General features: G+C 42.9%; 1 protein-coding gene across 2 annotated transcripts in view; it reads left to right on the top strand.

The window, feature by feature from the left end:
• Positions 1-15131, top strand: part of LOC143986593 (N-acetylated-alpha-linked acidic dipeptidase 2-like) — a 143939-nt gene that overhangs the window by 100237 nt on the left and 28571 nt on the right. For both annotated transcript variants that reach the window (XM_077485002.1, XM_077485003.1), the window contains 3 exons: positions 3282-3364; positions 7747-7810; positions 13546-13613. In XM_077485002.1, coding sequence (XP_077341128.1) covers positions 3282-3364; positions 7747-7810; positions 13546-13613 — 215 coding nt within the window. The remainder of the gene's footprint in view (positions 1-3281; positions 3365-7746; positions 7811-13545; positions 13614-15131) is intronic.

Raw genomic sequence — 15131 nt, 5'->3', positions numbered from 1 at the left:
TCAGTCTGGAAAGGGTTATAAAGCCATTTCCAAAGCTTTGGGAATCCAGCGAACCACAGTGAGAGCCATTATCCACAAATGGCGAAGACATGGAACAGTGGTGAACCTTCCCAGGAGTGGCCGGCCGCCCAAAATTACCCCAAGAGCGCAGCGACGACTCATCCAAAAGGTCACAAAAGACCCCACAACAACGTCCAAGGAACTGCAGGCCTCACTTGCCTCAGTTAAGGTCAGCGTTCATGCCTCCACCATCAGGAAAAGACTGGGCAAAAATGGCCTGCATGGCAGAGTTCCAAGGAGAAAACCACTGCTGAGCAAAAAGAACAGCAAAGCTCGTCTCAATTTCTCTACAACACATCTTGATGATCCCCAAGACTTTTGGGACAACATTCTGTGGACCGATGAGACAAAAGTTGAACTCTTTGGAAGGTGTGTGTCCAAGTATATCTGGCGTAGAAGGAACACTGCATTTCATAAAAAGAACATTATACCAACAGTAAAATATGGTGGTGGTAGTGTGATGGTCTGGGGCTGTTTTGCTGCTTCAGGACCTGGAAGACTTGCCGTGATAAAAGGAACTATGAATTCTGCTGTCTACCAAGAGATCCTGAAGGAGAATGTCCGACCATCTGTTCGTGTACTCAAGCTGAAACGAACTTGGGTTCTGCAGCAGGACAATGATCCTAAACACACCAGCAAGTCCACCACCGAATGGCTGAAGAAAAACAAAATGAAGACTTTGGAGTGGCCTAGCCAAAGTCCTGACCTGAATCCTATTGAGATGTTGTGGTATGACCTTAAAAAGGCCGTTCATGCTCGAAAACCCTCTAATGTAACTGAATTAGGACAATTCTGCAAAGATGAGTGGGCCAAAATTCCTCCAGGACGCTGTAAAAGCCTCATTGCACGTTATCGCAACCGCTTGGTTGCAGTTGTTGCTGCTAAGGGTGGCCCAACCAGTTATTAGGTTTAGGGGGCAATCACTTTTTCACACAGGGCCATGATGGTTTGGATTTTTTTTCACCTTTAATAATAAACACCTTCATTTACAAATTGCATTTTGTGTTTACTTTTGTTGTCCTTGACTATTGTTTAAATTGGTTTGATGTTCCGAAACACTTAAGTGTGACAAACATGCAAAGGAACAGGAAATGAGGAAGGGGGCAAACACTTTTTCACACCACTGTATTCTATAGAAAATGCGGTTTACATAGAGTTAGTATGCCTTGATAGCTGCATATAAATATTTAGTATTTTTCTATGTAACCAGCAGGCTACTTTTACATACTTTTCTGCAAATCCTTTATTCCTTTTGTTAAAAAAAAAACTATTTACAGGGCTCAGTAGCTCAAGCTGACATTTACACATGAGTAAATGAGTCAAAGCAGTGACTCCTCCCCACCCCCCTCTTCTCCAAATGCTTTTATCTGTGGTTTCAATAAGGGACTGGGTGCCTGAAAGACCATAACAGCTGTGTTTTCTTGAATTAGAAATCCCATAGTGTTCTGGGAATCTTTTTTGAGATTTATTAAACGTGCTTTTTTTTTTGTTTTTCAAAAAAAAAAGACTTTATACATCAAAGTTATAAACCCAAAAAAAAGTTAGTTACTGCATGCGCAACTTTACTGATTATATTGTGGTAATGTATTGAAATACTGTTTCTTTGTATACTTTGTACTAATATTTGTACGGTATAGGGAATTGATTCCTCTCGGGGGACTTTTTAGGGAAAACAACCACTCGTGTTTGTGTTGTTGGTTGTTTCCCTAAAAAGTCCCCCAAGAGGAATCCATTCCCTATACATAGATTTTTTGTGATGTGGGTCAACCCCACTCCAGACCAAACTTGGCACCTCCCATCCTTTTCATAATATTTGTAAGGTAACTATTCTATTTGCTCATTTTATATGCAGGCTGTACATTGTTTAGTACTGCTGTAATGTGTCTTTCATTGCTGAGCCGCCAAGCTCACTTCAAATCAATAACGGCCTCTGTCTGATTAAAAAGAAATAGACCCTCTACTGCAATGATTTGGTAGCCCAAGAGCGTGTGATCTAGGCTGTATACTATAGGTTGAAGGTCACACCAATTGCAGCAGTTTTTTTTTTTTTTTTTTTCCCTCAAGGTAAGACCGTAGTGTGTTTGTTTTTTTTTTTGTTTTTTTTATGTTTTTTTGTTTAACTCATAGATGCTTAGTAGGTGAGGTTGAAAAAAAGACACAAGTCCATCAAGTCCAACCTGTGTGTGTGATTATATGTCAGTATTAGTCCTTTCCAGACAATGTAAAATGGAGGTGCACTCAGAGCTTGGGCTCACTTCTTTAATACTAATAAGGAGAGCAGGACACCTTGAAGCATGAGACACATACCACTTTGCCCAAGTCTCAGCCTGCTCCATCACAACATTACAACAAGATAGATGTCACAGGAGTCCTTGGGGGGGGGGGGGCCCAGAAGCGTATTTCTGATCATAACAAGGACTTTAGCATCTCCATTTGTTTTTTTATCCAACTATTGATTGCCTATTTCCATGCCCAATAATCAATTTTTTACATTTTTTTTTTTTTGGTTTAATTCTTGCTTTTTCAATTTTCACCCCAGATCTGTATTTAGACGTCATGGTGCACATAAATAATGACTCTTCTTGCATTGTGATAGTTTTTTTTCAATTGAAGACCATTGCAAGAATGCACTACTGCTGGTAGCATGTAGTCTACATTTATTTGCAGTGTTTCTATTTTTAATTGTAAAAATCATTCAACGAGAGTATGGAAAGATGGTTTCATGTTTCTCGGACCATAGTAACTCTGAATCCTCTCGCCAACTCCTGTAGGCCAATTCCTCTATACTTCTCTTGCTTAGTAAATGTTCAGAGGTGACCAGACGGGGAGGGGGGAGATAAGTTATTACAAGTTCTAAGTTTTGAGGTTTGGTACTGCCCCTCAATTAATATAATGTATACAGCCCCACTCTGCCCTGTTCCATCTGGCAGCGAAAAAGATAAGGTCTCCTAGCATTTGTTTTATTATTTCATCCCACCTATCCATCCACTTCAGACCCTGCAACTTCACATTTACTGTGGCTTCATGCTTGAAAAGAGTACCAGGGCGGCATTAGTGACTTGAGTATCACCAGGCTTTACTTGGGAGGATCCAGTTGGGATTTTTAGGCCCACACATACTAGGCCTGATTTTAGACATAAGCCAATTAACATACCAGCATGTCTCTAAGCAGTGAAGAATGCAGTCTTGTCCACAGCTAAAGAACATCTTGTTTTTTCCAGGTTGGAGGCCCAGAAGAACAATTATTTTTGCAAGTTGGGATGCAGAAGAGTTTGGACTTCTGGGATCAACAGAGTGGGCAGAGGTGAGATCAAGTGGTGTTGATTGTAGCAAAGTGTTTTCTCATAGCACTCAGAATTCTTATTACAATTTAAATTAAAATGAAATTAAATTGATTACTATGGATTACTATTACCATCTCCTTATCACTATACCCTGGGCTGCCTTAAAGCAGAACTAAATTGAATACAAGCACGCTGAAATTGCAAGTTTACTACAGTAGATGCATGCACCCATGCAAAACCTTATCTTCCCAATGTAGGTTTGCCAACTTTGGTGCAGGCATGAGATTAGGACCTCTGATTTCTTGGTTTCAGCTTTACAAGCTGCTCAGCCCAGAGGTCATAGGTTTTCCATGCCTCCATCTTAGTATGGAGGTCCTAGATTTGTGTAAGGGGGTAGAGACCATCACTGCTCAGAATGTGGCTCTTGCCAGTCCTGCCCTATGTTCACTTTCACACCTGCTCACTTTTTGGCATTCTCACTTATTCTAGGGAGAATTTTTTTTTCTTCTTAGAAGTACAAGGCAAACCTCTTACACTCATGAGGCAAGTCACAGCATCACTTTTACAGGATATCCCATTGCATGTCTGCTCCCCAGTACATCTCTGCTTTCCAGCGCGGGTCTGATACTCATCGGCTGCAAGTGAAAACTCTTCCAGGTGTAAAGGAAAAAAAAAAAAAAGATTCCCCTCTGGCGGCTGTAGTTACTTCTAATAACTCGTACATTACTACAGGATGTCAAGCTGGTGCAAAAAGTCTAAAGTGCTAAGATATACAGGCAGCAGATAGAAGCCTATGGAGCTTCCCAGTGCATGTGGAGTATGGCACACTGGCGGTTCAAACTAAGCCATTGCCTGGGCTTCTAAAAGGCACTGCAAAGATTACCTGATATGAGATCTGCAGCACAGTGATGGTGTCACTTCTGCATTAACAAATTAATATCTGGGTTTGTAAAGGCATTTAGTGCAAACAGAGGTTTAAAAACATTTTGGCTATTGAGAAATATTAAAACAACGTTCAGCTTTAGTTTTTCCTAGTTTTCAAGGGTACAGTGAGCTTAAATGGCTCCTGAAGGTTATGGAAGCACCACCTATTCTGGCCCTGTTCTTGTGGCCCGAACTGGCCCCTCAGTAGCCACATTATTAAAAATGTTTACACACAAAACACAGTACAAGGACATTGAGTGTTTATGTGGTGTCCTAATAAACAACCGAGATGATGGTACTGACGTCTTTGTAAATTAATTGGCTGTGAGTGCCAACTATGGACTAATTCCAATGCCACACATAATACCCATCTCCATGCCCAAGCATTAAACACTCACTGGTGTTGAATTAATGTGGCAATCACTTACAAAATCCAATGGTCACTTTATTGAGTCAATAAGAAGTTAAAGTCCACATTGAATAAATGGTATCCACATAAAACCAGCAATCCTAAAGGGTTTCCACAATGTGCAGTGGATTATTATTAATATACAGGATTCGATACAGGAGGAATCGGATGGGGGCCCTGCTCATTAGAGCTTACAACCTAGAAGAGAGGGTCAAGTGATACAAAAGGTAACAACTGTAGGAGATGTACTGATGAAGAAAATAAAAATACAGTTGTTGGGTGATGGCACAATAGGCTTCTCTGAAGAGAAGTTTTCAGGGACTGTCTAAAAGTGGATAGAGTTGGAGATAGTCGGACAGATTGGGGTAGGGAAATTCCAAAGGATGGGAGAGGCTTGGGGGAAGGCCTAGAGGTGAACATGGGGGGAGGTGACAAGGGCAATTTGGTTGGCATTTTGAAACTAGGTTAGTGATGTAGCTGGGCGCCGAGTTGTGGATGGCTTTGTAAGTTGTTATTATTTTGAATTTAATGCATTGTGTGAGTGAAAGCCAATGGAGAGGAATGGAAGAGAGAAGTAGCAGACAATGAGCGGTTTGTAAGATGGAGGAGTCTGCCAGCAGCATTCATGTACTGAAGTGGGGATAGTGTATTTAAAGTTAAGTCAATGAGAAGGGAGTTGTAGTAGGTGAGAGGAGGTTTGAGGCAGCAAGATTTGGAAAGTGATTGAATGTGGTGCCAAAAAGAGTTGAGTCCAGGACTACACCTAGCACCCTGGCATGTGGGGATGGGTGGATGGTTGTGCCATTGATCTTGACAGAGAAGTCAGGGGGAGAGGCACATAGGGGAGGAAAAATGATGAGCTCGGTTTTGGACAGGTTGAGTTTGAGGAAGTGGTGTGACATCCAGACTGATATGTTAGTAAACCAACTCCGAAGGTGTGGTGGGATCAGTAGAATGAGAGCCAACAAAGAGCACAGTCAGTGAGACCAAAGGAGTGGAGCAGAAGGGGTTGGTCAACTGCATCAAAGGCAGCCGAAAGGTCCAGAAGTAGGAGTAAAGTAAAGAGTAGATGAAAAGCATACAGTATCTAAACAGTGGGTCTCTTGTCTGAGGTGCACTCACAAACTACCCGACCAGCAGGTATAATGTTAATAATATAATAAAAAATGTAAATAATGTAATAATCACTATTGTGCAATGCCAAAAACAAACAAATTTCACAAAGATACTGTGAAAAAAAATCCCAAATATTAATACCAATGTTCTATCAGTGATAGCTTAGTGCATATACATATCAAAGATGAAAAGTGCTGTAAAAATATGCAGGTTCAAGTCCTTATTCAACTGTGATAATTTCCAAATCCTTGCACTTTAATTGATTCCAATCCACCGTGAATCTTTATGATTAAAAGAGAAAATATACTCCACCATAAATAATGCAAATGCTCACTCACCATAGCCCAAAGGCCCGCTGGACCACAAAGTGTGTGTAATGACATTATTACAATCTCCCAGCATGGGGTTCCAAGTTTTCTCCTTTCCAACTCAGAGGCTCCTTCCCCTCAGCAGGATATACATTCCTGATGAAGCTATACAGCGAAATGCGCAGAGGTTGGATTGCCATTGCTATTCCCGTGGACCTCATGTGACGTCACTTCCGTTTTGAGCAGTGAGACGCACGCTGGAATTTGGTGAGACAGACGGCGCCTCTGTCTGTACCATTGTAACGGCAGTGTGTTGGATATTATCCTTTGAACTAAAACGTTTATGCTGGTCGAGCTGGCGTTCTGGGCACCCTGACATGTAAGCGCATATATTTGGGGATTGCTTTTAAACTGAAATGTTTTTAATAAAACTGTTGCACGGTCAACGGGTTTATCTTCTTTTTGGTGTGATCGGTGTATATCCTGCTGAGGGGAAGGAGAAAACTTGGAACCCCATGCTGGGAGATTGTAATAATATCATTACACACGCTTTGTGGTCCAATGGGCCTTTGGGCTCTGGTGAGTGAACATTTGTATTATTGGCGATGGAGCACTTTTTCTCTTGGAATCATATAAAGAGGCACGGTGGATTGGAATCATTTAATGTACAAGGATTTGGAAATGGTCAAAGTTGAATAAGGACTTGAACGTGCATATTTTTACAGCACTTTTCATCTTTGATATGTATATGCACTAACCTATCACTGATAGAACAATGGTATTAATATTTGGGATTTTTTTCACAGCATCTTTGTGGATTTTTTTAGTTTTTATATGTAGAAGAATACATACCAGCCTAAACCGAGAAAGAAATTTGTTTTGTGTGTGTGTATATTAAATTATATATATATATATATATATATATATATATATATATATATATATATATATATCTCATTTTATATATATCATTTTATATTTATTATAGCAAAAGTAAAAAATATTACTTACTTTTTTTTTTGGCATTGCACAATAGTGATTATCACAGTGGGTGTACGCTTTATTACTTAGCACATGCCAATTTTAGGATGCATGTAGTTTAGCGCCTACTTTACATTTTTAGTATGCTTTATTATTGTTATTCACACTCAAAGGGGCAGCTGTCACACGTATTTACATAGGGTTGGCGCCTTTTATATTTTGGAATACATTTTTTGCACAAAGAGATGGGAGCAGCAGGATCATCTCCCTGCACACTACGTCCGCCATGTTACTGGTTTGGACTTCAGTAACATGGCGGATGTAGTGTGCAGTGAGATAATTATGCTGCTCCCACCCCCTTGTGCTAGGTTTAGCTCCTTGGTATATGGCTTGTTGATTTATTTTATATATATATATATATATATATATATATATATAATGTCTGCAGGACACCTAGTCATGGGAAATCTTCCCATTTGGAGAGACAAAATCCACACTGGGGTTTTAACCAATTTCTACACTGTTCAAAACTACACAAATATGTTGACTTTGGATTTTACATTTTTATTTTTTTCATGAAAATATTTTAATTGTATAGATTTCCAGTTCCTGATGTTTAATAAAACAATCTTACTTTATCTTCTCTTTTAAATATTTCTTTAAGGAAAATGCTAAAATTCTCCAGGAGAGAGGAGTGGCCTACATAAATTCAGACTCTTCCATAGAAGGTGAGATTTGTATGTCCCGTTTTAGTATGCGTTGTTAAGTTGTAGAATGTATACCTGTTTTTTTTTTTTATATTTGCCCAAGTATCTTTGCATTGTGATGAAGCATTTACTAACCTCCAACCAGCTGAGGCTTTGAGAATTCTAGAGGAGGAACAAGGAATGAGTAGCATTTGGCTCTTTGGTCAATGTGGGTCCAGGATAGTCCAAGCTCCGCGAACATTAAAATGCAGCATTCACTTAATTTGTATATTTCTGGCTTCTCCTTTTTTATAACATCCAACCTAGACTTCCAAGCCACATGAGTGTTTGTTACTTCATATCTGGACAACAAACCAGTCATTGCCTCACCATTTTATGAAAAAATGTAATTCAAACACATGCACTTCGACTAAAACCACCTGTACATGTGTGTTCTGAAGGTCCACTTGCCACATGTGAGTTTCTATACCGCTTCCTTTTTTTTTTTTTCCTCCAAAAAACAAAAAGTGACACTAACAGTGCAGAATCATTTTGAGTTGCATACAAGCCTGTTTGTTGAAATGCCATCACTTTGCTTTTTGCCGGCGTGAGCAGCAAAGAGCTGTAATTTCAACATCCACTTTTAGTGTAGTGACTCTTATTTTATCAGATATGCAATGCTATACAGGCGATTTTACTAACACGGTCACTTTAAGGGGATCTTAACCGCTTTAGCCCCAGAAGATTTTACCCCTTTCCTGACCAGAGCACTTTTTGCGATTCGGCACTGCGTCGCTTTAACTGACAATTGCTCGGTCGTGCGACGTGGCTCCCAAACAAAATGAATGTCTTTTTTTCCCACAAATAGAGCTTTCTTTTGGTGCTATTTGATCACCCCTGTGGTTTTTATTTTTTGCGCTATAAACAAAAAAAGAGCGGCAATTTTGAAAAAAAAGCTTTATTTTTTATATTTTTTACATTTTGCTATAATAAATATCCCCCAAAAAAAAAAAAAAAAAAAGTTTTTTTCCTCAGTTTAGGCCGATACGTATTCTTCTACATATTTTTGTTAAAAATCTCAATAAGCGGTTGATTGATTTGCGCAAAAGTTATAGCGTTTACAAAATAAGGGAGTTTTGTGGTATTTTTATTAATAATTTTTTTTTACTAGTAATGGCGGCAATCAGCGATTTTTATTGTGACTGTGACATTATGGCGGACACATTGGGCAATTTTGACACATTTTTGGGACCATTGTCATTTATACATCAATCAGTGCTATACAAATGACTGATTCCTGTGTAAATGACACTGGCAGTGAAGAGGTTAACCACTGGGGGGGGGGGCAGTGTGAGGGTTAAGTGTGTCCTGTGGGGGGGGGCATGGCTACATGTGACACATCACTGATCATAGCTCTCAATCACAGGGAGCAGAGATCAGTGACACTGTCACTAGGCAAAACGGGGAGATGCTTGTTTACATTAGCATCTCCCTGTTCTTCCTCTCTGTGAGGGGATCGGGGGTATCCCCGCAGCGAAGGAGTCTGCGGGACCCACGACCCGACTCACGGAGATCCCGCCCAGCGCCGTGCCACCGGCGGTGCGCCCAACCGTGCCATTCTACCGACATACATTGGCTCGCATCGGTCGGGAACCAGTTAATGGTGTGCGTGTTGCCCCCATAAACACTGGCTGTCTAGCCTTTATGCATGAGGATCTGGAGTTTAGGTGCAGGCAAAGGGCACAGGCACACCATCCTGCCCTACTGTTGGCAGCCTGTCGAGGCACCCAAGTGTTACGAACATTTATGCCGTGTACGCATGGTTGGACTTTCCGGCAGAAAAAGTTAGACGGAATAATTTCATATTCTGATCATGTGTAGGCTTCAGTGGACTTTTCTTTCCGAAAATTCTGACGGACCTAGAAATAGAACCTGTTTTAAATCAATTCCTATCAGGAAAACCGTTTGTCTGTTTTCTGCTGTTCCGACGGACCAAAAACGACGCAAGGGTAGCTATTGGCTACTGGCTATTGAACTTCCTTTTTCTACTCCCGTCATACATTGCTGCCTATACAACAAAAGCCAGCATCCTGCAATTCAGGAATTGTTCCCACCAAATAGAACGCTACAACAGCCCTGAAGAAGGTGGAGTACATCCCCCCCCCCCCCCCCGAATCACACACTTTGGCTTGATGTACGTTACTAATTTTTAATAAAGATCCATGTACCAGATTTTGAAAGTCACATTTCTCTGGACTTCCTTTCCATCCAAGTCTACAGTTATACCGGGGAGCATAGGTGTATGCAGCCTTTTGCATTAGGGTGTGCACCCCAAAGCTCAAACACGTGTGTGTGTATGTGTGTGTGTGTATGTGTGTGTATAGGTTTAGGAGCGTGTCTATGGGAATGTTTGATCATTCTTCCAGAAGCGCATTTGTGAGGTCAGGCACTGATGTTAGATGAGAAGGCCGGGCTCACAGTCTCCACTTTAATGTGAAGGCCAGTCAGGTTCTTCCACCCCAAACTCACTCACCCATGTCTTGATGGACCTTGCTTTGTGCATTGGTCCAAATCATTTGGTGAAGGGGGGGATTATGAAGTGGGGTTGTTTTTCAGGGGTTGGGCTTGGCCCCATAGTTCCAGTGAAGGGAACTGTTAAGGCGTCATCATACCAAGACATTTTGGACAATTTCATGCTCCCAACTTTGTGAGAACAGTTTGGTGATGGCCCCTTCCTGTTCCAACATGACTGCGCACCAGTGCACAAAGCAAAGTCCATAAAGAGATGTACTTAGCAAGGGTGGTGGAAAGTTAACTTCAAGTGCAAAAATTCACATTATAATAACTAAAATGCATAGAATTAAATGTAACAATCTAAAAAAATTTAAAGTACAAAGTGCTATAATGGTGCGAACTTCCCAAACTAAAAAAGTTGTTACACTTGAAGTTAATTTGTATTGCAATTAGCAGGGGTGGTTGAAACCCCTCTACAGATGAGCTTAATTTTTTTATGTTTTTTTTCCCCACCATTATTAAGTTGTTGATTAGTAAATTAGCGCTACACTTTTTTTTTTTTTTTTTGTGGCATGGGAACACATAACAGTGATTAGCGGCAGGTCTTTTCTTTTTTCTTTTACCTCCAGTAGTTTATTGTAAATAGTAGTGTGGTGATTACCTATTATACTAAAGATTGGCATGTGGCCTTAATAAACATCAACAGATTTCAGTTGTGCCCAACCAGGCCACCCCCCCTTGGACAATGTGCCTGTTTGCTGAGTTCATCTCCCCACCCCTGCCCTCAGTGCACTGATGGGCTCTGATTGGCAGCACTCATGGGCACTGATAGGTGACACTGGCAGCACCGATGGCCACTGATAGGCTGCACTGGTTGACAACACTCATGGGGATTGGCAGCACTGATGGGAATTGATTGGCAGCACTGATAGGCAGCACTCATGGGCACTGGCAGCACCGATGGCCACTGATAGGCTGCACTGGTTGACAGCACTGATTGGCACTGGTTGGCAGCACTGATGGGCACTGATTGGTGGCACTCATGGGCACTGATAGGCGACACTGGCAGCACCGATGGCCACTGATAGGCTGCACTGGTTGTCAGCACTGATGGGGATTGGCAGCACTGATGGGAACTGATTGGCAACACTGATAGGCAGCACTCATGGGCACTGGCAGCACCGATGGCCACTAATAGGCTGCACTGGTTGACCACACTGATTGGCACTGGGTGGCAGCACTGATGGGCACTGGTTGGCAGCACTGATATGCTGCACTCATGGGCACTGATAGGTGACACTGGCAGCACCGATGGCCACTGATAGGCTGCACTGATGGGCACTGATTGGCAGCACTGATATGCAGCACTCATGGGCACTGATAGGTGACACTGGCAGCACCGATGGCCACTGATAGGCTGCACTGGTTGACAGCACTGATGGGCACTGGCAGCACTGGTGGGCACAGATTAGCAGCAGTGATGGTAACTGATTGGCAGCACTGATGGTAACTGATTGGCAGCACTGATGGTAACTGATTGGCAGCACTGATGGCCACTGATTGGCAGCACTGATGGCCACTGATTGGCAGCACCCATGGGCACTAGCAGCACTGATGGCCACTGATGGGCTGCACTGGTTGGCAGCACTGAATGGCACTGGTTGGCAGCACTGAATGGCACTGGTTGGCAGCACTGAATGGCACTGGTTGGCAGTACTGAATGGCACTGGTTGGCAGCACTGATGGCACTGATAGGCACTGCTTGGTGGAGCTGATAGGTGGCACTGGGCAGCACTGAATAGCACTGATGGGCATTGAATAGCACTGATAGGCAACACTGATGAGCACTGATTGGTGGCATTGGTTGGCACTGATAGGCAGCTCTGATGGGCACTGATTGGAAGCATTGATAGGTGGCATTGGCACTGACAAGTGGCACTGATAGGTGGCAATGGTTGGTGGCATTGGTTGGCGCTGACAAGTGGCATTGATTGGCACTGATAGAGGAGAGGGAAGAGTTTCATATTGAGCAGATCGCCAGGCTTGTAAGAGTTGCTCAGTGCTTTAAACTGTCCTGTATTGTCACTGCTTGCATAGACTATCTGTCAAAATTCGGCGGTGATGTCAGGGGTGGGTGGGGCCGAACAGCTATCATATACCAGCCAGTGATGTCAGGGGCTGGGGGGGGGGCACTCCGTGTATGTGGCTCTGCCCCTTTCTATCAGCTATCAAACACCAGCCAATGATTGAACTGCTTAAAAGGGGGCGGGTCACATACATGGAGCAGCCCGCCCAGCCCCTATCCCATTGGCTGGTGTATGATAGCTGTTCAGCCCCACCCACCCCCGACATCACCACCGGGTCTAGAAAATTTCTGCAAGCAGGGACATTACATGACAGTTTATGGCACTGAGCGGCTCTTACAAGCCTGGCGATCTGATGTGAAATCGCTATACACTCTTGCAGCATTTCACAGGAGAACTCAGGACAGCCGACATGCAGCTACACTAACAGGGGGTAATTAGGGTGTGCCCAGGCACACCGGCACATCCCGTGTGCACGCCTATGCCTGCCAGTCATGTGATCTGGGCTGCCTATATTTTTATTCATGGTGTGAAAGATAGTGATGAAATGTTGACAAGTGCCCTAAACATGTAGTGTGATCTGTGAAAATGCCTATGTTTAAATATATATTCTTACCTGCCTGTTGACCTTCTATAACCACCCATGTTATCCAATTAGTCTGAAGCCTCGCACACATGATCAGATTGTTGGCCAACAAAGCGTCAGACTTTTGTCCGAAGGGAGTGTGCCAGGAACTTGTCTTGCATACAAACGGTACACAATTGTCGGCCAACAAACACAAACGTAGTGACGTACTATGAGGAATTTCAGCTCTTAAGCGCCACCCTTTGGGCACATTCTGCTAATGTTGTGTTTGGTGAGCACTGATTCCCAGCATGCATGTTTGTACTTTGGACTTTTGTGTGACGGACTTGTCAGACGACAGGAAAACCTGACAACAGACATTTGTCCACCGAAAATTTACTAGCCTGCCATCCAATGTTTGTTGGTGGAAAGTTGGACAACAGTTGTCCAATGGAGCGTACTAACGGTCGGATTTTAGGCAAACAGTCTGTCGTCACACAATTCCCCCGGATTGTGTATACGAGGCTTTAGAGTCGGAATGGTGGCTATCATTTGAAGTTTCTCTTTCTAAGAGATTGCTTCCCTATAGATTTGTGTTTTTTTTCTTTATTTAGGAAACTACACCTTAAGAGTGGATTGCACCCCCCTGCTGTACCAGCTGGTCTACGAGCTGACTAAGGAGGTAAGTCCCCTGGAAGAAAAGTGTGTTGTATGTTCTTGCTGGGTCACTTGGTTTCCAGGTAAATTTTATAAACTCAAAGTAGTAAAGTTTGGTGAATGGTCCGATATCTCAACGGCAGCATGGGCCGGGTGTGTGTACATCTAGAGGCATGTCGAAGCACCACCTAGCTTGGGGTACACGTGGCCATCAGGATAAAGCCGCTGCGGGCAGACGAGCGTAGGCAGTGTGAGGTAGGGTCCAAGGAACAACGTTTTAAAAAAATTTAAAAAAAAAGTGTAATGTGTGAAAAAGCAAAAAGGCGTGTGCTTGGACCCACCTCCTGGTGGGAATGAGACCTCAGAGCGATGTGCCCCAGGATTGTGCACAGTTCTAAAGGGTGCCTTGACTGAGAAAAAATAGAAAAAAACGCTGTACTAGGATTTTGCGAAGTCAACAATATAAATGTGACGACTTTCCTATAGAACATAAAAGGTATCCATGTCCTGTACAGCCAAAATCCTCCAATACACTGCAGTGAGCAGACCTAGTCTGCCCAGTGACCCGGCACTGGTTTATCCAATGTTTATCCAAGGATTATGGATGAAAAGCTGTTTTCACAGGGATTGGATTTCTATGAGAAACACGCAGGACTCCGGATATCACACTAGCTAAAACAAGGGGACATTCCAGCAGAGCTTGTGCAAGAATCTGGATATCCAAGATTAAAGAAGATCTGTGCTCTCCAAGCTGCGGCTTGCAGGCCGGATGCGCCACTTTACTTGATCACCAAACCCGAGGAACCGTGTACTCCCCTCTAAAGTTAGGACAGTAAACTGAAACCTAATGTTTAGAATGTTTGAAGACCCCTAAAGCAGAGCTACAGACTCCCATTAACCCCTTGCTTACTGGGCACTTTCACCCCCCCCCCCCTCCTTCTGCCCAGATCAATTTTCAGCTTTCAGCGCTGTCGCAATTTGAATCACAATTGTGCGGTCATGCTACACTGTGCTCAAATGATTTTTTTCACACAAATGGAGCTTTATTTTGGTGGTATTTAATCACCACTTGGGTATTTACTTTTTGATAAACAAACAAAAAAAAGACAGAAATTTTTGAAAAAAAAAAAAAGTTTCATAGTTTGTTATAAAATTTTGCAAACGGGTCATTTTTCTTCTTCATTGATATTCACTGATGAGGCTGCACTGATGGGCTGCACTGATAAGGTGACACTGATGGGCACTGATAAGACGGCACTGATGGGCCTGATGAGTGACACTGGTAGGTGGCACCGATGGGCACTGGTAGGTGGCACTGATGGGCACTGGTAGGGGGTATTGATAGGCGACACTGGTGATGCTGCACTGGTGATTTATAGGTGGCATTGTGGGCACTAATGGGTGGTACTGTGGGCAATGGTAGGTGACGCGGGTGGGCACAGAAACCTCTGCAGAGGCTCTCCATGATCGGGTCCGGTGTCCCTCTCACAGCCGCCGGCGATTGGCTTTTCTTTTAGTGTGAGGAGAAAAAATAGCCGATTAC

This window comes from Lithobates pipiens, unplaced genomic scaffold (assembly GCF_037356315.1).
Source record: "Lithobates pipiens isolate NorthernLeopardFrog02 unplaced genomic scaffold, aLitPip1_a1.2 Scaffold_17, whole genome shotgun sequence".
In the NCBI taxonomy this organism is placed as follows: Eukaryota; Metazoa; Chordata; class Amphibia; order Anura; family Ranidae; genus Lithobates; species Lithobates pipiens.
This window is presented reverse-complemented; position numbering and strand designations above follow the sequence as displayed.